Source organism: Xiphias gladius, chromosome 10 (genome assembly GCF_016859285.1).
Source record: "Xiphias gladius isolate SHS-SW01 ecotype Sanya breed wild chromosome 10, ASM1685928v1, whole genome shotgun sequence".
Taxonomy (NCBI): Eukaryota; Metazoa; Chordata; class Actinopteri; order Istiophoriformes; family Xiphiidae; genus Xiphias; species Xiphias gladius.
This window is the reverse complement of record NC_053409.1, coordinates 21,352,265-21,371,724: the sequence shown is the minus strand read 5'-3', so window position 1 is coordinate 21,371,724 and position 19,460 is coordinate 21,352,265. Positions and strand designations below refer to the sequence as shown.

Sequence of the window (19,460 nt, the reverse complement as noted above, 5' to 3'; positions counted from 1 at the left end):
AACAAACATAAACCAAACACGCCTGAGTCGACATGGTGGGAGTAGTGCATAGACTGACATCAGCATCGAGACACACTCGAAACACCTCATGCTGAAAACAAACGTTTAAAAAAAAAAAAAGTGGTTGAATCTTCCTGAATGCTTTAAGAACCAAGGTGCTACCGGAATTTGCTTCATTTCCTGAGCTTTGTCAGAAAAAAAAAAACGAAACTTGAATTTTCAGGGTTAATCATCAAGGGATCAGCGCGTAAGAACCAAGGTGCTACCGGAATTTGCTTCATTTCCTGAGCTTTGTCAGAAAAACGCTGAAACTTGAATGGATTTCAGGGTTAAATTTCAATGGGGATCAGCGTGTCTAGATGTTTGGTAGGTGATAGTTGAACTTGCGCAGGTTGTTGTAGTACTTCTTATTGTCCAGGGCTGGGAAGATGCTGCTGCCGGTCAGCTGCGGCAAATACTGGGGGGAGAAAAAAAAAAAAAATACAGTCACGTTTCAAGGACAGTTCTGGGGGCAGTTATTGATTTTAACATGGATGAAGTTCCCTCTGGTTGTGAAATTCTAACCACATTTTGAGCACGTGGGAGTTAAACATTGAAAATATAACAGTGAAATATTGAAAAACATACAAGGGTACACAGTAACCGACTTTGCTTTGCAACTAGTTTCGCACGTCCGTTGGATTTCATGGTGGTTCCCAGTGGTTTCGTTTATTCTACAGCAACACATCATCTTAGAAACCAGACCGTTACCCCCTTTAGATAAAACTAACAGGATATATGAAAAGCAACAGCGCAGACACTGATATTTTTCCTCATTTCATCAGCTAAAATGTTTTGCGAAAAAGTTGGGAGAAAAAGTTACGTTCTAGTCCATCTGCTGGCTGGAGTAGGGACTGCATGCATTTCTGACACGCAACAGAAAAGGTATCAACAAGCAGCTCCGCAGCTTCAACTGACTCAGTCCTTTTTTTATTGGATTTTTCACCAGTATAGTGTCTCTCTTAAATTTAACATTGGTTCTCTTCTACTAATCCACTTCTATTTAGACAAATTTTCAAGATAACTATCGATAAAGTAAGCCAGTGTTCCCAAACTGAATGTCACAGGACATCTGGAAATTATAAAACCAACAAAGTACAACAGGACAGAGACGTTCCCTTTAACTTGACAGTTTAACATTTATGGGTCAATGTATTGTTCGACATTTTTTTCTTTTTTACTCGTGAAAATTACATATACATCAATTGTTTGTCCCAGAATTCCTTCAAAAGAAAACACAACGTTGCTTGCAGATTTTACCGGTGAGGGGTAGTTGACACAGACTGACTTTAGCCCTGAATATGGCAGCACATCAGTGTGGCATGTTCAGTCATTGTTCTTCATACAGAGGGCTCCTTACCCCAGGGGGAAGGTGTTTGCGAGGTAAGCGTGTCCTCTTGCTGCCGGAGCGGTCCTGCTCTCGAGACGTGCTCTGGCCTTTTTCTCGCAGGGTGTCGAAGTACGGATGCCGGAGGAGCTGCTCGCAGGTCAGCCGCTCAGACGGGTCCATCCTCAGACAGCCCTAAACCGTTGACGGGGGGACAGGTGACAGGTGACAGGCTGGGTTCAGGGCCATATAGGCCATTTTACCCATGAGATCAGCTTTCGTGAAGATTCTTCAGAGTAATTAATCTGGTTACTTTGGGAACACACAGCGCTTTTCAGGTAGTTTCTGAATTGCTGTGCACATAATTGAATGAAAGTTTTTTTAAATGTAAAAGTCTGTTACAGATCTTTGGTTTCAAAGCACGGTTTTCCACGACTGACACACAGTACATACTGTATATCTTCAAACAGTAGAAGACACATACATTTATCTAGATTAAAATCCAAACTTTAATTTTAGCAAAGATTGTGTAGCTCATGTATTTTATGTTAGAAATGCATTTGATTTGCATACTGCTGTATTAAAAATTGATTCTTTTAAGTTAAAGACGAGATCTTTACCTTCATTAGACTCAGAGCTTGATGTGAGAGGTTCGGATATTTCTGCTCCAAGGGCTCCTACAGAAACAGAAAATGACAAAGACGTAACATTACTTTAACGTTACTTCTCAGAATAGAGATCAAAAATCGACAACATCCACTTGTGTGATGGAGGCGGATGGAGCACATCTAGACGGAGCAGGTGGTGTGTCTCACCATCTCCTGAGGCTCTGGGATGGAAACGCCGCTGAAGAACTGGTTGTTGCTGAAAACCTGCTGATGTCGAGGGATCAGATGTCCTGCAGAGGACAAGACAAGTGAACGTGACACAGTCTGAGTCCATCAGTTTGGTTTGTTGTCGTTTTAGACCATTTTTGCTTTTCTTTTTTTTTTTTACTGGAAATGTATTTGAATTTTTTTAAGGGTAAAAATAACGAGCTCGGTATTATTATTTGTCCAGAATTTTATAGATATTTTAACCATATTAATCGTGCACATAAAAATCATCACATAAAATAAGTCCTTTACTGTAAAAGGGACTATTTCACACTCACTACAGCTGCTCATGTGTGTTTCCCCGGTTCCTCCCCGGCCCTGACAGCGCAGCAGCCGACCGGTCTTACCGAGAGTCTTTCTGATCTGGTGCAGCTGGTCCATGTCGGACTTCCCGGGCCACAGGGGGATGCCTGACATCAGCTCGGCGAACACACAGCCGATCGCCCACACGTCCACCGGAGGGCCGTACTGAGTGTCTCCCACCAGCAGCTCAGGGGCCCGGTACCAACGGGTCGCCACGTAGTCTGTGTAGTAGTCACATGGACCGGCTGTTGGCGCACACCACACAGGAGCACATGACGTGGCGGACGTTTAAAATTCATTTTCCTCGGGTCATGCTGAAGACATTAGAAAATGTAGCTCGCCTCTGATATAACGAAGGTTTCTCCCTCATCACTACTGTAAAAAAATACCGTAAATTCGTCTGTACACTTTGTGCATTAGTTACATAGATACTTTCGGTGTCCAACAGGGTTTTAAATCAACAACACGATCAAAAAAACAAAACACTCTCCACTGACGACACCTGGTAACAGGTGACGCACGATTATGGGATGAGAGAAGTCCAACCCTAGAGAGAAATTTCCCTTCTCAGATCGTTACACTTGAATCATTTCAACACTAAACGGTCGAGTCTTTCGCAGAATAAAGTGTAGCTCGGGGAAAGGGAGGTATCCCTATCTTTATAATCATATTGCGACCCCTCTGATTGATCTCGTGACCCCGTGGAGGGTCCTGAACCCCTATGCTGGGAATCCCGGCTCTACATTCATTCATTCATTCCTACATTCATTTTTGAAATTTCATCGTTTGGAGAGTTGTCGAGTTCTTGTGTAACTTTTTAAGCATCGAGGCAGCTCCTAATGACACGGAAAGTGATCATATAAAAAGTTATCGACAGGTCATCTAAGTAACTTGTTGTGACATCAACGGGCAACCGACTGAGGCTCCTCCAACCGGACAAATAACTCACTCGGATTTTGTGACTTTAGAGAAGTAGACGTTGTAACACACTGACTATGAGCTGCTTTAGTACAAATACATCAGAACTTTTCTTTCAGTGAAAAACCTTGTCGGCTGCAACACTTTATTAAATGACTGGAGCCTTGAACATACTACAGAGACAACACCACAGAGTATAACGCCAAAGGACAGCCGCGTCCACCAGGTGGCGTTGTCCAATACGTTGATACAGTCTTAGAAACTTACTGAGGATCCTGGCAAATCCAAAGTCACAGAGTTTGATGACTTGGTGTTTGGTGATGAGAATATTCTCCGGCTTGAGGTCTCGGTGAATGCACTGCAGGGACACAAACGGTGAAATGAAATCACCACCTGAGGGTAAAAACAGGCCCCCGAAAGCTCGATAAGGTGTTGGGGGGGGGGGGTCGTGGCCGTGAGACGTCGAGGATAAGAGGGAGGGGAGGGGGGGGGGGGGGTCCCTGGGAGAAACGGTAAAAGGGAGAGAGCGAGCGCTCTCCGGATTTCATGCCACCCCGTTAAATGGGGGGCCCCTCGCAGCGTTTTGTTGTGTCTAGGTGATACATTAACTGTCGGTCAGCCAAGGGGAAGGAATTCTTGTTAAAGAAAAAAAAAAAAAGAGCAATAAAGGAGAAGGCTCGGTGTGAGCTGGAGGAGGGAGGAGACCGGAGGAATTCAAAAACAAAGTGTACTGTAAGAGCAGAGAGTGTGTCAATCACGTACGTTTTGTTTGTGACAGAAGTCGACAGCTTGAAGCGTCTGCCAGGTTATGCTTCGGACAAGGTGCTCGGGGACACTGCAAGACAAAAGGGAAATCACGGCGTTAGGCTCGCAAAGACTTGCCGATGGAGTCGGTCCCAGCGGATCGACAGACAACAGTCGAGCTGGGAGCGTGGAGGTTCATCACCGACCTCGGGGGGGGGGGGGACCCCCCAGCAGTTTGACAAAGGCTCACGTACCGGAAATGAGTTACAACTCAGCCGCCTCCGTGAAAACTGAGCAAACGCCGTCTGCTGAATAAAGGCCATTAAATGGCGTTGAAAGCTTCCAGTAGAGTGAAGTGGATCTTGTGCTGAGTCCAACCATGTGATTGTTTTATTCGTTTAAAGAAAATCAACATCTGTAGATAGTTGACTTCCTTTAATTTGGTTTTATATCTTCCCAAAGTCATTTCTTTCTTTGTTTCTATACCTGTCAAACAAAGGCTGGGTAGTTGGAAGACATCGCTTGGGCATCTCGTTAGGGATCTGTCCTTATTGTTGACATTTCTTACAGTAAATTCTGAATTAATCGACTAAACAACATGTCACGGTGCATTGATCGCATTCACCCTATCAGTTAGATGAATGCGAACCCTAACGAGCTAACGATTATTTCAAGTACTCTGATTTTAAGCCCAGGTTTGTACTTTAGGAGTAAACCCTGTCTCTTCAGCACCTCACGGTTGCAACTTTTTTTTTTTCACCTTTACTGGATCATGGTGATCTGCTCTTTATGAATTGCACCTGCACGTTATTTTTTAAAAGAAAGACATTGGATCGCCCGTGTGCCGTCGCGCTTTCGACGTTCCACCGCTGGATGTGCTTCTCCCTCTGCACCGCTGGAGTCTGTGCTCTACTGCCCGGTGGCCGTCGCTTTGCGTCAGCGGGCTGGTTCCCACCGGTTCCCCTTTATCTGTGCACGTACACGCGCAAAAAAAGCACTTAAATGTGCTGCAACTTTCTCTTCTTCTGTAGGTTGTACGGAAGAACCTGGTGTGTCAGAGGCGATCGGTGTTGGTGAATTTCCTAACTATACACTTGAGTACTTCTATCACAGTTGGGTTGGATATTGTGCTTGTTCTTCATTTCACTCTGAAACCAAAAACGTCAACCTCCCGATGGCGCTCGTGGAGGTGTCAGGGGAACCAGCAGACTCAGTGACTCGGCGAGACTGATCTTCCGTGGGGACCGCGAACGTCTGCACAAACTTTCCTGGCAATCCGTCCAGTAGTTGCTGAGATATTTCGGTCACGTTTGCAGCAAGGCTGAAAATGACACTGTTTATTTGCTGCGGGACTCGTTTCGTTTGGGTTACGGGAATCTGGAGGGAGAAATTGGATTAACATATCTGAGCAGCTGAATCTAATTAAAGAAGCAACGGGTGGAGAGATAACTTTGCTCTCGGATAAAGGGAAAGCCAAAGTCGATTCCTCTTTCCGTCGCCTCTGGCCTTCCTCTCCGCAGATCTGTGTTTCAGACCCCTCTTCCCCCTCGGACGGCGAGGAACAAGTCCTGCCGTTTCCATTGCGGGCCCCGATGCCCTCAACACCGAGGCTTTGTTCGCTCGGGGGACCGTCATCTATCAGTGTTGCCGGGGAAATGGCTAAATCGAGCCTCGTGACTGGCAATTAAGAGCAATCTCCGCCCCTTCTCCCCACGTTGTTTTCTCTTCTTTTGGACCCTCTGTGTCCGGGGGGGCACAGGCCAGGACCAGAGGAGGGGGGGGGGGGGGGCAGACAGCGAGAACACTCCGTATAAAATGCAAGGCATTCTGGGAGAGCATCGCTGTAAACATTCCGCGGCGAGCGGGTCGGGCCTCCCCGGAGACGAGCGTCGTGCCCGTCGGAGGCGCACAGAGCGCGGCGTACGGCGCGGCAGGGATGTAATGCAGGGATAATGGAAAGCGGGCGAGCTCAGATCGATGCTCGCGGTGTGTCAGTGCGACAGGGGGGCGAATGTGCGCGCAGTCAGTAGCACTGACGCAGCCGGCTGCGTGCATTTCACGTGATTCGGTCCTCGGGTGGATCCTGTGTCTGGGAACGGGCTTCACACACGGGGCTGAGTGATATGGCTGAGACCATCATCATGATGTTGGTCAGGATATTTTACAATGTAGATAAAGTTCTTTTTAGTTTGTTTTTTTTAAAAATCCTGTCTCATGCTTCATTTTTCTGCACCACACTTCGTGTTATTTGCTCTTCGTTCCATTTTGCAGTTTGTGTTTTTGCACGTCCACGTTTCACGTTGTGTCTTTTTGTCGATTTTTTTTTTTTTTTACTTTCTTTGTGTGAAAAGATCGCATATAAGTTTCATACCTTCGATACCGAAATCTCACGCCTGATCTCGGAAGCTGCAGGGCGACAGCACAATCTCACCACCACGTCCCTTTAGTAGCCGTTCCGGAGCTTTCGACTGTATCGCACGACCTTCAGCGGGGTAGAGTTTTCAAGCGAGCACTTCTTAAAGTGCTCGGGACAACGGGATTTTGAACGTCCACGATTGAAGTGACAACTGGGCAGACTCTATCAGCTGATGAAGACCATGTGATAGGACTGAGAGCTCTAGAACAGCTACTAAATGGACCTTGTGGTGTAGTCAACAATCTCCCCCACAAACTTGGAAGAGTAACTTTGTTAGGTTTTAATTACAGCATGCTCGGATTTGGACAACATTTGTGCCCGAATCCTTTCGTACGTTTCCACTGAAAGTCAATGACAGATATTCCTGAGTTATTACACATCACTTCTTAGGCTCATCATCAAACATTATCTGAATTGCTGAAAGGCAGGGAGACGTTGGCAGCCAGATTTGGAACAACGTCGAGCACTGTCTTCTCCCTCGTCTTCATTTAGATGTTGACAGCGGAGCTGGCTTTCGAAAGGCCAGAGATTTAATGGCGACTTTTCATGCTACCACTGTAACCCAGAACCAGACGGTGCACGGACGTGAGCTAGTCAGAGCCGAGCCGAGCTCAAATCATCTCAGTCTACTTGTGTTCTGTCGTAAACTTGCACGAAGGCCTTGGACCGTGACCATGTTGTGAAGGGATTTTAATTAGGCGCTGACAGACTTGTATTGTATACAGAGGATGGTTTGGACCTAATGTTTACTCTCCCACGTCAGGTTGTACTTTATGGGGCATGATTTAATGCAGTTGTCATTTAAGGCCTCCTTTCCCCCTGTCAAATACACGCAAAGCAAAACAAAACACCCCAACGTTACACAAAAATCGCATGTCATATTTGTTGTATTGTAACATTAGAGTGAATAAACCAACTGCAGACGTTGTTGGTCAGTCACCCACCCTCTGGGATGCCGGTCCAGCTCGTTGAGGACCGTGTGATCACAGTACTCGAACACCAGGTGGAGCTTCCGTTTACGTCGAAAAACCTCGATCAGGTTTACCAGGTTGGCGTGTTTCAGTTGCTGCGTTGACGACAGCAACAACGACAAAACACACACACACACACACACACACACACACACACACACACACACACACAGAAAGCATGATCAAACTTGCACCTGAGCAGGCAAAGTCTGCCGTTTAGAGGACCGCACCACCTCCGGTTTGCCCAGCCGGTAATAAACATGCCGTCGCCCCTGACAACCGGTCCCCATCCCCATCCGGTCCTATTTATGAGCTCCCGGTGTCCGGCGGGCCGCAAACACTCCCGCCCACCGCACGACTAATTAAAACCACGCCAAAACAACGGGGACAGTACATCTTGGATCATTGTTACGCAACCTAAAAACGAAACAGAAGAGGCAGGTTTTGGGGCATTTTGTCTGAGAAAAACTGGGCAACCACTGCTGTCGAAGTTTCTGTTGTTTATTCAAAGTCTCCGTCGGCCAGGAAACACTGGTCGCTCAGCACTTCAAGACGAATTAACCGACTGCTGACAAGAATATCTGTCTTGAGTCGTGAGTCTGAGATGCCGATTTCCGGCTAAACGGCTGAAAACAAAAAGAAAAAAGAGAAAAACACACCGCAGCAGCGATGCTCAGCCGATGCCAAAGCCTTTTGAGTCCTTAAAGGTTGCAGCATTTCCAGTGCCCTGTTATGAAAACACCCATCGCAGGGATTTCGCGTTTTCACTGAGGGCACCCCCCCCCCCTCAATTTGATTACAAGCCTCCAAACCTCTTTTAAATGAGAGTTTCTCTGCGCAGCAGCTACAAAAGTGCTTCCCCTCTGCAGAATTTATTGCACGGTGTCCCTCCCTCTGCTCTGCACAACAGAGAGGAGGCTGTATGTCTCACAGCACTGGAAGCAGGATTTGCATATTTCAAACACCAAATCAAAAAAAGGGGACTAGGATTTCATTAGGATTTTGTTCCACTGCGCATATTTAGATTATTATTTTTTCTTTTACTATTGTTCTTTTCTTGTCCTCTACTGTGTATTTGTATATTTTATGACTAAAGGGGAGTAAACTTCATTTTACACTTAAAAGATGCGTGGAAAAGGTCAAAGGTCAGCTTCTCTGACGAGATTCAGTATAACAACATATTTGTGTGGTGGTGGGTATTTGGACTCTGTTCTCAGTCTGTTTGCATGAACCTGAAGTGTCAGACGAGACTCTTACGGAGGCGAGGAGGAGGGAAAAGATTTGCAGGAAAGTTAGTGGTGATAAAAACAGAAATGCTCTTGGTAAATCAAAATTAGGACTTGGTTTCACTCAATAAGCCAGGATTTGACTCACTACCACGTCATTTTAATTCAATAAGTAAAAATGTTGACTTTTCGTTTCATAATTTGGACTTTTTCTCTCATAATTGTGGCATGTAATTAGTAGTTTTTAATATTCTGACTACTTTTCATCATAATTTTCTTTTTCTGCTCCTTAATTTAAAGTCGGGCAGTGTCACAAACCTACGTGAGAAGGATTTTTTTTTTTAGGACAAAAGACACGAAGAAGTTGAGGATAACAACTTGAGCATGTGTGTGTGTGTTGCCACCTTGAGCATCCTGATCTCCCTCAGCGCAATCTTTCGGATGACGGGATCGTCCTCCGACTCCATGAACCTCTTGATGGCGACTATCTGCCCCGTGTCCTTGTTTCTGCACTTGAAGACCACGCCGTAGGAGCCCTCCCCGATCTTCCCCATCTTCTCGTACTTCTCCATCCCCCGGGGGATGGACCAGCACTCGCCCAAAGGTGAAAACACTTTTCCCCCCGAGAGGTTCCCGGGGAGGCAGCGCTGTCTCTGCGGCCTGTGGGAAAGCGGGAGAGGACACCACGAGAGGGGTCCAGAGCAGGGGATATGCAGAGAAGAAAAGTGAGGGCAGTTTGACCACAGGCGTCACCCAGTTCAAGTTGGAATAACTTAAGGATCAAAAATGGGTAAAACTGGGCCTTGTCATTATATCAGGAATGTTGACGATTTGGCACAGAAAGGTGCCACGCGTAATGGTCTGAACGCACCGAAAAGCACATTTAAAAACTTTGCATTCATCCACTGATTCAGTGGGAACTTTCAAATACCTGCATCCGAGCTCAAATCGGGTTTAACCCCTTTGGATTTTGGCGCCCTAGACGCGGAGGTACCCTCCTTGAACCACTTCCAGCAGAGCGAGAGATGTAGTCGCCTGAGAGGCAACGGTGCACCTGTCCCCGAACAGCGACTTCGCGTAGCGAAAACATTTGCAGTTTGCAAAGTTACATCAGGTCATTTCCCCGAGGAGGGGGGGTGCGGAACGAAAACAAATGCCACGGAGCGAGGTAGGGCCGGGGGGGGGGTGAAGTCGAAGGGCTGCCCCCGTGAACAGACCCGCAAAGAGGTTTTAAATAAACGGTAAAATCAATCGATCAGCTCGGGCTACGTGTTTATGACTGACGCCGTAGGTTTATATAGGGTGGGAAAAACAAAACAAAACAGAGTTTCTATAGTCCCGAGGTCCGAGCAGAGCCGTCCCGCGAAACCACCTGTCCATCAAGTACAAACACTTCAGTATCTTCCCTGAGAAATATTCCAAAAAAAAAAAAAAAACAGGCATAAAACACACTTCCCGTTAGTTACCGAAAGGAATTGTCTAAACTCACGTTCAGTGGAAACGTCCGCGGGTGTTTCTCAGCCAGAGACACGGAGGCAGAGAGGGAGGTGTTTCTTTCCCCCCCCCAACCCCTCCCCTACAAGACACCGGCCCGAGAGGTGGACGATCCCGGATCAACTGTCCCCTGCAGACGCGGCAGCCTCCTGCTTTAAAAGACGGGACCTCCGACAACCGGCCCGGCCTTTCAAAATAAAACGCCAGGTGGGCAGGCAGAACTTCTTTCAGCAAAGCAAGATTTTTTTAAACAGTAACCCTCGGTATTATAGTAGTTCAGTTACTAGTTACTGGAGGTCGGCGGCAGCATTCAAAAAACCCCAATTTAACTATGTTGATCATAGTAATATATATATATTTACTGTCTGAATCTGATCATGAAAATCAGGGTCTTCAACGCGGCGTTAATGATGATGATACCGGTGCTTAAACTACTGATAACTAGAAGAGTATTATGTATACACACTGCACCTTTATTTAAACACTTTAAAATAAACATCATTTTGTGCACAAACCGGAGGGACAAAGCCAAAATAAAAAGGTTCTGATTACATTTGGTCGTAAATCTTTGGAGTTAACTACCAAACATGATACTGAGCTTTATTTACACAGGCACAAACATGGTAAAATGTAAATATTTATTTCCCTTCAGTTTCAAGTTTAAGTTCAAATTGAAGTTTAAAATCACAGTTTTTGTGATCTTGAAAGAGTCACGCGGCTTTGTACTCTGTACTTTGTCAAGACTGAGTGAAGATTTAGTTGGATGCCATCACAAATCAGGTAACTGTTTGTGAAGGAGTTCTGGTGATAAAGTGACTTACATTGAAATTAAATTGAACGAAATAAAATAAAATAAACACATAATAGAACATAGGGAATGCCAAGACAAAGACAGAAGCAGCAGCAAAAAGGAGCTAGTAAAAGCAAAAACTATAACTTTTATTCATGTTTTTGTGAATGAGCTGATGCCTTCACTTGAGCGAAACTGGCGATAGTTTTATTCTGAAAGTGAAATCACCTGTCTTCCGGTACTATCCATTGACTCTCTCTCTGTCTGACCCAGATGACATATTTCTTCCTTTTCCACCATAGTCCCCATAGGAACCACTTACTCCATCTCCAAAAAAAAAAAAAAAAAAAAAGAGAGACTCCTGTGGGGTTTTTGTAGATGTTCACACCTGACAGACTGTTTATAAAAAAAAATAAAAATAAAAAACAACACAATGGAGCAGGTAAACCACAGCCTCCTCCTGTCAGTAAAACGTAAGAGAGAAAAAAAAAAAAAACCCACAGGTAAATAACTCAACTGAACAGGTTTTTCTTATTTCAGGATTTATTTCCTACACATTAAGATTCCATTTCACGTTTTTTGGCGCCCTTCAAAACAACCAAAACCCCAAATCCGTCATTCCACATGACAGTGAGCTACAAACAGGAAAATTGAACCCTGACGCGTGCTCCTGTCGCAGAGAGGCCAATTAGTGCAGGCTGGTGAAGTCAGAGGAATGGCAGACTAAATAGGGAGATAATGGAAACTAATACTCACTCGTCTCCCCCCTTCCTCCCATCAGAGACTCAGAGAGGAGTCACTTGGTGCATCACCAGCTCACAAACACAAAGATATACCCGAGTCCATTCATGTTACCTTGTTAACAACAGCGTTTTTTTGTTTTTTTTTTATTACAAAAACAGCATACATTAAACATTTTGCGAAGGGAATGCGAAAATGTTAACAAAACCTAGCATTGTCCCTCATTTTGTCATTTTGTATTTTAAATTAAAAAAAATGTACAAAAGTGCTTACATGGTGCAAATAATGAGAAGTAAAAGGTCTATAAAAGAAAAGAGTAAAGGAAAAAAATGTACATTATATCCAACTTCTAAAAATGCAGCCGAGCAGGAGAGATTTGACTATATTACATAGCAGTAAAAATAACCAAAAGCTGCTCAGGAACTGTTCACTAGGTAGTTAATCCTCACACAGCAGGACTGCTCTGTCACTGTCTGTAAATCCAACATACCCTACTACTTAACATGAGGTTAATAAATATTGCTTAAATAACCCACATGGCTCATGGGTTTCTGTTTCAACTGATCTATTAGTTTTACTACAAAGTTGTAAAATCTCTTTTCAAGCCTAATAATGTTTGCCATGAGCAGTGATTATGTGTGACATGTTACAGACAATAACACGATAAATCTCCCATCGTTTGCTAATACAATCACAAATTCTTGTGAATTTAATGGCACTTTTGTCAATAATACCTCTAGATAACTTGTTTGTAACTCAGTCCACAGTACAGAAAAGTGAGGAAAAATGCTGGGGAACAATGTTCATTTGAGCTTTTATTGTTTCTCATAACAGTTTCCTCGTCGCTTGTGATGAGCGGAGCTACAGTGAACGTGTTGCTGGTGTAAGGCTACTCATCAATCCAGTCTGAAGAGGCTCCGGTTTTACTGACCTGTCAATCCCGTGATCAGTAACAAAAGCTCCAAATAACTGTTTTAAACCAGTTGTTTCTCATGACACTGAACCTTAGGGGAAAGTCTGAAGTTTTCTCCCAAAACTGAGGCATCTTATCCACATTTCTAAGACCTGTCCAGTCTCTGGCAGAGGATCAGTAACTGTTCTCATGACCTGCTAAAATGTAGAGGTTGCTCAGGGCCGTGGGGTTGTCTGTGGGCCGGCTCTCCAAAACCACCACCCTGCGAAAGAAACACAAGAACAGCAGTTACAGCATTAGCCAGAAATAAGGTTGCACCTCAAAAAAACTTTAACGTCAATCTAGCAACTATACAAAGAAAGCTGCTATTTTCAAAGACCATTATGTACTACAAATAGCATGTAAATTAAAGAAACTGTGTTTTTAAGTTTACGACAGAGCCAGGCTAGCAGATTCCCCTCTGATTCCAGTCTTTATGCTCTGCTAGGCTAAGCTAATCCTCTAATGGCTCTAGCTCCATATTTACCATGCAGGCAAGAGAGTGGAATCAATCTTCTCATCTAACTCTTAACAAAGATAAGAAGCCTATTCTCCCAATCGTGAACTACTCCTTTAATGCTCACCCGTTTTCAAAACCGTACCATAGCTTTTTAGACGGCTGTATCCTTTTTTCTACCTCCAGGCAGCCTTTAGTTTCAGTTCATGGCAGCGCGGCTTGCAAATAAAACTCCAATGAACACTTTGTCAGTGTTGTTATTGTAACTTTGTCAAATCAGTGGAAACCGCTGGGTGCTCAGAGGGTGGAAAATTGACCTTAAAACAGATGGGCTTGCTTTGCAAAACAGTGTTAAATAATGTGAATTCTGCAGGTTTTATAGTTGTGCTTTTATAGTTAGGCTTAAAGATCTGCCTAACACAACAACTCTCTCTCTCTCCAGGACTAAGACGTTGACGAAATGTTAAGAAATAATATGAAGTCAGCTGGTTAACTGCCAATAGCAGCCTCTAGAAATGTTCAGCTTGTTGAACATTGTGGTGATTGGTATGCAACTCGATAGGAAACTTTCCAATAATTTAAACGCACTGGACAAGGACAAGGCTCGTAGCATCATGTTAACGGTATCAGTCTGCTCAGAGGACAGCGCAGTCACAGAGTCGTGCATGTTACATGGCGCGTTAAGCGACAGTCAGATGCAGGGTCGATCAGGGCGGCCGTGGGTGCATCTTCCGACGGCACTCGTCTCATGGCCATGACAGGTGAGCAGGGAAGCTACAGTCCACACGGTCTGTTCCATCAGATGAAATTACAGAGGCATGGAGAGACACTCAAACCAGGCTGGCGGTGCCTGGTCGGCAGTGAATAAAACATTGGTGAGGGTGGGGCTGGGCAGAGAGAGGCCTTGCTCCAGTGCCAGAGGCAGGGCGGCTCCATCAGGAGCCATCACACTGACTGAGCTACGCTGCTTGGAGAGTCTCCAACACTGAGCATGCTCTGTGTGTGTGTGTGTGTGTGTGTGTGTGTGTGTGTGTGTGTGTGTGTGTGTGTGTGTGTGTGTGTGTGTGTGTGTGTGTGTGTGTGTGTGTGTGAGCTAAATCACATCCGGCTGTGTCTGCAGCTGAAACCAATCATGACATCAGTCTAGAGCTGAAATGATTCATCGATTAGTCGACTAGCAGAAAATTAACTGTCAACTATGTTCATAGTTGATAAATCGCAAACAGGACAAACATGATCTGGTTCCAGCTTCTCAAAAGTGAGGATTTACTGTTTTTCTCTGTTTTCTGTCATTGTAAATTGAATATCTTTAGGTTTGGGACCGTGGGAAGGACTAAACAAGCGTCACGATGAGCATTTTTTTCCATCACTCTGACATTTCACCGACTAAAAGATTAACTGTTGCTTGCAGCCCTGCATCAGTCTATGTAGGAGTAATGATGCTTTGTACACTGCATTAACCATAATTTGCAAACAACTGTACCATTATTTATTTAACAGGTGAATGTTATAGTGCTTAAACGATTAGTCGATTAATCGAATTATTGATTGGTAGAATCTGTAACTATTTTTATAAATTACTTAAATGAATAATTGATTATCATGCAGAAATACCACACATTCTCTTCTTCCAGCTTCACAAATGTGAAGATTTGCTGCTTTTCTTCATCTTATTTGATCATAAATTCACTAACTTTGGTTTCAGACAAATCTGAAGGCATCACATTGGACTTTAGGTAATTATGATGGTCATTTTACACCATTTTCTGACATTTCATAGACAAAATGATTATTGGATTAATCTAAAAAATAAACTTAATATTGAACATACCAAACACTGTCTGGTTCCAGCTACTCAAATGTGACGATAAAGTCAAAAAGCTTAAGAAGTCAATAGATCCATCCATAACAAAAATAATCAGAATTTGAAGCACTACTTTGTGATATAGCAAAGAGTTTGTCTTGAGCAATGGCACACTGCAGTTTTGTTATATTTCATGACTGTAGGTGAGATTGTCAGCATTTTTGCTATGCCTTCATGTCCCTGCCACCAGATCCACTGAGGCAACAAGCATGAAACAGACAGAGAGACTGCGAGCGTATTCAAGGATGTCATGGGTGCATTCAAGTGTAACTGGGGTCAGATCCATCAGAGAGTAAAATGCAGGGAAACAGATTGAGACAATTAGCTTGAGCAAAGATGAAAAGAGAGTGAGGAGAGAAAAACATGGCTGCAGCTCAGGTGATAGACAGAGACGCCAGCACAGTGAGAGATCTATCAGAGACAGCAGGAGGTGAGGAGGTTGTTTGCTGGTTTCCAGGTTATAGGAAAACACAAAGACCTGAGGGAGGACAGCCATAATAACTAGTGCCGGGTTTTATGGAAATAATGGGGCTGAGGAATTATACCAACAGTCGTGCTGGTGAAAAGATAGATGACTAAGAAAGGTGAAGGTGTAAGAAGAGATTTAAAATTAAAATTTTAAATTTTAAAATTCAAAATGAATCCAGATTGGTTGTTCTTTTCTTCCATGACTTCTTATTAGATGAAGTGTTTTTGTAAGTCCCCTGAGATTTTTGTGGTACCTGCTCCTCCACTTGTTGCATTTGATCACTCATGTGCACCGATGTAGCAAAAGATGGAAATATCTCTGTACCAACCTGTCAGATCCGAGGAGACGGAAGACTCTGCTTGGATCAGAAATCTCCTGGGTCACCTATGAATGGAAAAAAACAAAAACAACCACAACTGATTTAAAGTGACAGCTGGTTTTCTTTTGTATATCTGATGCTCTCAAGGGTGTGTGCTGCTGAGGGGGGCATCGAAAAGCACTAACAGTGAAGTATCGTTATACTCGTGCCTGGTATGACAGTTTCACCAAAGCAACTTACACTTCAACGAAGACACACATGTCTTCGGCCTGTCAGGGTTAAATTTAATCCTAACCAGCGCAGTGTCAGCCCAGTATTAGTGCTCTACAGTTTGCTACCAGCTAGGTTATATAAGGGAGGGAAATATATACATGTAAATCTCACATATACAGTATGACTGCAAGGGATGATTTTAACTTAATAATTTTAAAAAAGCATTTTGTTTAACTGATCATAATTGAAATGCTGCTGCTTTACTGCTGTGTTTACAACATTACGGACATGAGTAAGTTCCAGTCTTGTTTTAATTTTGTTGGTGGGACGACTGTTTGAATTTGGATCACATATTGTGCCTTTAACAACAAAATGTCTACATGTTTCTTAAGAGACTGTAGTTAACTGAGTGCTGTCTCTAGGGACTCACTGTGTCAGTGTTTACAATCCTTGAGCTTACCTGTTTTAGTCACAAGATGTAGCCTGACACTTTGCATTGAAAAAGACAAGGGCCCTTTCAAAACACACTCCTATGTGTCGACATGACATGAAAACTTGTCAACAGATGCGACATAGTCGGTGGGTGACACCTGCTAGGTGTAAGTCACTGGCCTTGGGAGAGATCTGATCTGTTTAAGTCTAAACGACAACAAGGTCTCGGGTGTTCAGAGGAGCACCCACCGAGACAAGCACGGATCAATAGGCCTGCCCCCCCATGAATGCCTTCGCTTTTGAGAGGAATCATAACGAGACAAGACTGAATTATTTAGCTGTGCTCCCTGTTGTGCGACGGGTTTCGTTTATGATTGAGCATGAATTTTGCATGGCCGCTGACATTTCAAAAATCCTTGCTATGGGAGAACTGTCAAGCTGGGCTTGGCACAGACTCAGCAAACAGACCTTCTGTTTCATCTGAGTGCTGCTGGACGACGTCTGACACAGTGAGCTTTCAAAAGGATGGCCCCTATCAACATATCACTTTTCATATTAACAGGATGCTTCACCTCCCTGCGATCTCTTCAACTTTTATTGTGCTGCTGACCTCGACTCGTGATCAGGTTAACATGGAATCCCTTTGTGAAAGGTGGACAAATTCATTACCTCGGCCTGACACAAAGACACTTTGTCTGGCTCCACCTGAGGGCTAATCTCCTGGGATCCCCTACAGTGTAGGTAGCCACACATACAAATGGACAGTACTCAGGGTCTTTGTTGACCAGAGGCAGAGGTGTTTGTTCATGTGCAGAACAAAGAAGCTTGTAGTCACGGAGGTGACACAAACTGCATTCAGAGATTCTACTCTGTAAATCACTCGGGACCCACAAAAACCGATTCTGATACTGAAATTTTGATATCAGTAAAGTTTTTAAGTATCAATCATTTTCAAAAGGGAGGATGTTTTATGTTTAAGGGCAACTACACCTTCAAATTCGGCTAGAAGCCTCTCTCCTAGCACACATAATTTAAAAAGGTAACAGACCTCGGAGTCTATCTTTATTAAGCCAATTTACCTGAACTGAACAGAAAAAGATGGTTTTACACACAATATTAAATTTTTGTTGGAAAATCACCTGTATCAACATCATATGCAAACAACAATCCATGTGATTATGTGTGGAGTGCAAAAAAATAATTTATGTTGGGTTCTTCTTTAGGTTTTCTGATCGTAATGGCATCATTACTTGAGGAAATCCAAAATGTCATCTAAAAAATGTACAAACTTTACAATAAAAATACTTATGGAAATATACTTAACTGCCCAGAGGATAATACTTTTAACAATCAATGGGTATAGTATTAAAAAAGAAGCTTTAGGATTCCGTATTTAAATGTAACATTTACAACCAGTATTAGTACACTAAGTTTTCACCCAGGTCTAGTGGTTACGGTGTATTTTACCTCATTGGACTTGAAGCTCTTTCCCTGCATGCCATGTTTCCAGAAGGCCAGGACACTGTCCTGAAGGCACACTTGAACAATAGGAGAGGCAAGAGGCCATGTGTTAGTGCACAAGGAAATCACACTCAAGGTAGCCAATGCAACATGGCCAGCTCGATTAAGATGAACAAAAAGTATGTGTGGGAACTATAGATTTCAGTTAAAGTTTACAAAAAACACTTTCATGAATAAAATATTCACCATTGCTGGATATATGATAGCTTTTCTGTAGATCTCTCAGCTTTTCATGCTGGGATTTTTTTTTCCTAATACATCCCTTTAAAGTGAGGGATTTCAGTTTTTACACTGACATAAAGCATACTCCGCACTGATGTACTTCTATTTCTTTACGCAGATGCTAAAGCGAGTAAAGACTTGTCAGAAAGCTTACCGACGGATCCGATGCAGAAGTCAAAGCTGAGCTCAGATGCCAGCTTCTTGTTAGACTTCAGCCTGCCCTGGAGATTAACAATCTTCAAATTTTCTGCAAAATAAAACAATAAAATGCTGTTAAAATGAACAAACTTAGATACCTAAATATAGACTGTAATTACAGGTAGAAACTGTTAAAAAGAGTTGGCACGTACGGTCCAAACACACCAACACTGTGTCTCTCTCCAGCTGGGTGACATGGATTGCATCCACCTGCTGATTACCTGTGGAAAGGAAAAGTAACAGTAACAATCCTGTTCTCTAACATCCCAGGCAATGTACCATGTACAATATATTTCTTACAAGTAATACAAATTTTATTAGTTTCATTAAATTAACATATAATTAAACACTATAGATTAATTTACCTCCTTTTTAGAAGCCTGTTTCTACTACTAGGTGGGTTCTTTGTGCAGTTTATGTGCAGGGGAAGCAACAGCACAGTATTTTAGGTCTCAAGGGGCAAGAGTAAACAGAAAGCAATGTCATAGTATGTTGTGCCTGATTGTTCAAACTGAACAAAAGCCTTCCAAGAGGATGATGTATTTCACACAGTATCAATGAAAGAACCACAAAGACGGTGGTGCGTTGTACATTATTTGGGTTACTGTTAATAGAGAACTAGTTTCTGCAGAAGTCATTATTCATCCCTTTCATCCAACACAACAATACGCTCTTGCGTTGGTCCCACGGCATTCATCTTTACATCAGAGTACATTAACATGTTTGACTTACTTGTTCCCATCTCTGTGAACCAGGAGGAGCAGGAGTTGAGGTTGATGGTCTCAAAGCGGACCACCTGGCCCGGCTCTGTGCCCTGGCTGATGGCCACACACACCAGAGGATACTCCTGTTCTGGAACCACCAGCATTTCAAACACCTTCAGTGGGCTGGGAACTGGGAAATCAAAATGCTGCCGCCGGAAGAGAGAGAACCAACACAAGAGATTAGTGTCGGTGTTTTCTGATAATA

General features: G+C 43.6%; 2 protein-coding genes and 1 long non-coding RNA gene across 11 annotated transcripts in view; 1 reads left to right on the top strand and 2 right to left on the bottom strand.

The window, feature by feature from the left end:
* Positions 1-258: 258 nt before the first annotated feature.
* On the bottom strand, positions 259-10,417 carry cdkl1 (cyclin-dependent kinase-like 1 (CDC2-related kinase)). Of its 2 annotated transcripts, none has more exons than XM_040136708.1 (10): positions 10,309-10,417; positions 9,224-9,479; positions 7,567-7,688; positions 4,225-4,297; positions 3,730-3,820; positions 2,589-2,789; positions 2,182-2,264; positions 1,987-2,043; positions 1,400-1,561; positions 259-457 (listed from the first exon to the last, which is right to left on the bottom strand). In XM_040136708.1, exons 2-10 carry the CDS (start codon positions 9,389-9,391, stop codon positions 356-358), a joined length of 1,059 nt encoding a protein of 352 aa, XP_039992642.1. In that variant the 5' UTR covers positions 9,392-9,479; positions 10,309-10,417; the 3' UTR covers positions 259-355. The 2 variants fall into 2 exon arrangements, with proteins under 2 accessions (XP_039992642.1, XP_039992644.1); XM_040136710.1 differs by having other exon boundaries at positions 2,589-2,765.
* Positions 10,418-11,640: 1,223 nt separating this feature from the next.
* The window catches only part of map4k5 (mitogen-activated protein kinase kinase kinase kinase 5), a 35,779-nt gene continuing 27,959 nt past the window's right edge, over positions 11,641-19,460 (bottom strand). For all 7 annotated transcript variants that reach the window (XM_040137773.1, XM_040137770.1, XM_040137774.1 and 4 more), the window contains 6 exons: positions 19,224-19,401; positions 18,644-18,712; positions 18,448-18,540; positions 18,018-18,088; positions 15,915-15,970; positions 11,641-13,019 (listed from right to left, as the gene is read on the bottom strand). In XM_040137773.1, the coding sequence (XP_039993707.1) occupies positions 12,932-13,019; positions 15,915-15,970; positions 18,018-18,088; positions 18,448-18,540; positions 18,644-18,712; positions 19,224-19,401 (555 nt within the window). In that variant the 3' untranslated portion in view covers positions 11,641-12,931. The remainder of the gene's footprint in view (positions 13,020-15,914; positions 15,971-18,017; positions 18,089-18,447; positions 18,541-18,643; positions 18,713-19,223; positions 19,402-19,460) is intronic.
* LOC120795685 lies at positions 14,392-19,331 on the top strand. Of its 2 annotated transcripts, none has more exons than XR_005708269.1 (3): positions 14,392-14,511; positions 14,959-14,989; positions 19,247-19,331. It is a non-coding gene; the product is annotated as an uncharacterized LOC120795685 (long non-coding RNA). The 2 variants fall into 2 exon arrangements; XR_005708270.1 differs by lacking the exon at positions 19,247-19,331 and adding an exon at positions 15,308-15,758.

Coding starts and splice junctions, on each gene's coding strand:
- cdkl1 (XM_040136708.1), bottom strand. CDS start 9,391: ATGGAGAAGTACGAGAAGATGGGGAAGATCGGGGAGGGCTCCTACGGC. Junction 2,265..2,588: donor CCAGATCAGAAAGACTCTCG/GTAAGACCGGTC, acceptor TGTCCTCTGCAG/GACATCTGATCCCTCGACAT. Junction 458..1,399: donor GCAAACACCTTCCCCCTGGG/GTAAGGAGCCCT, acceptor TTCTCCCCCCAG/TATTTGCCGCAGCTGACCGG.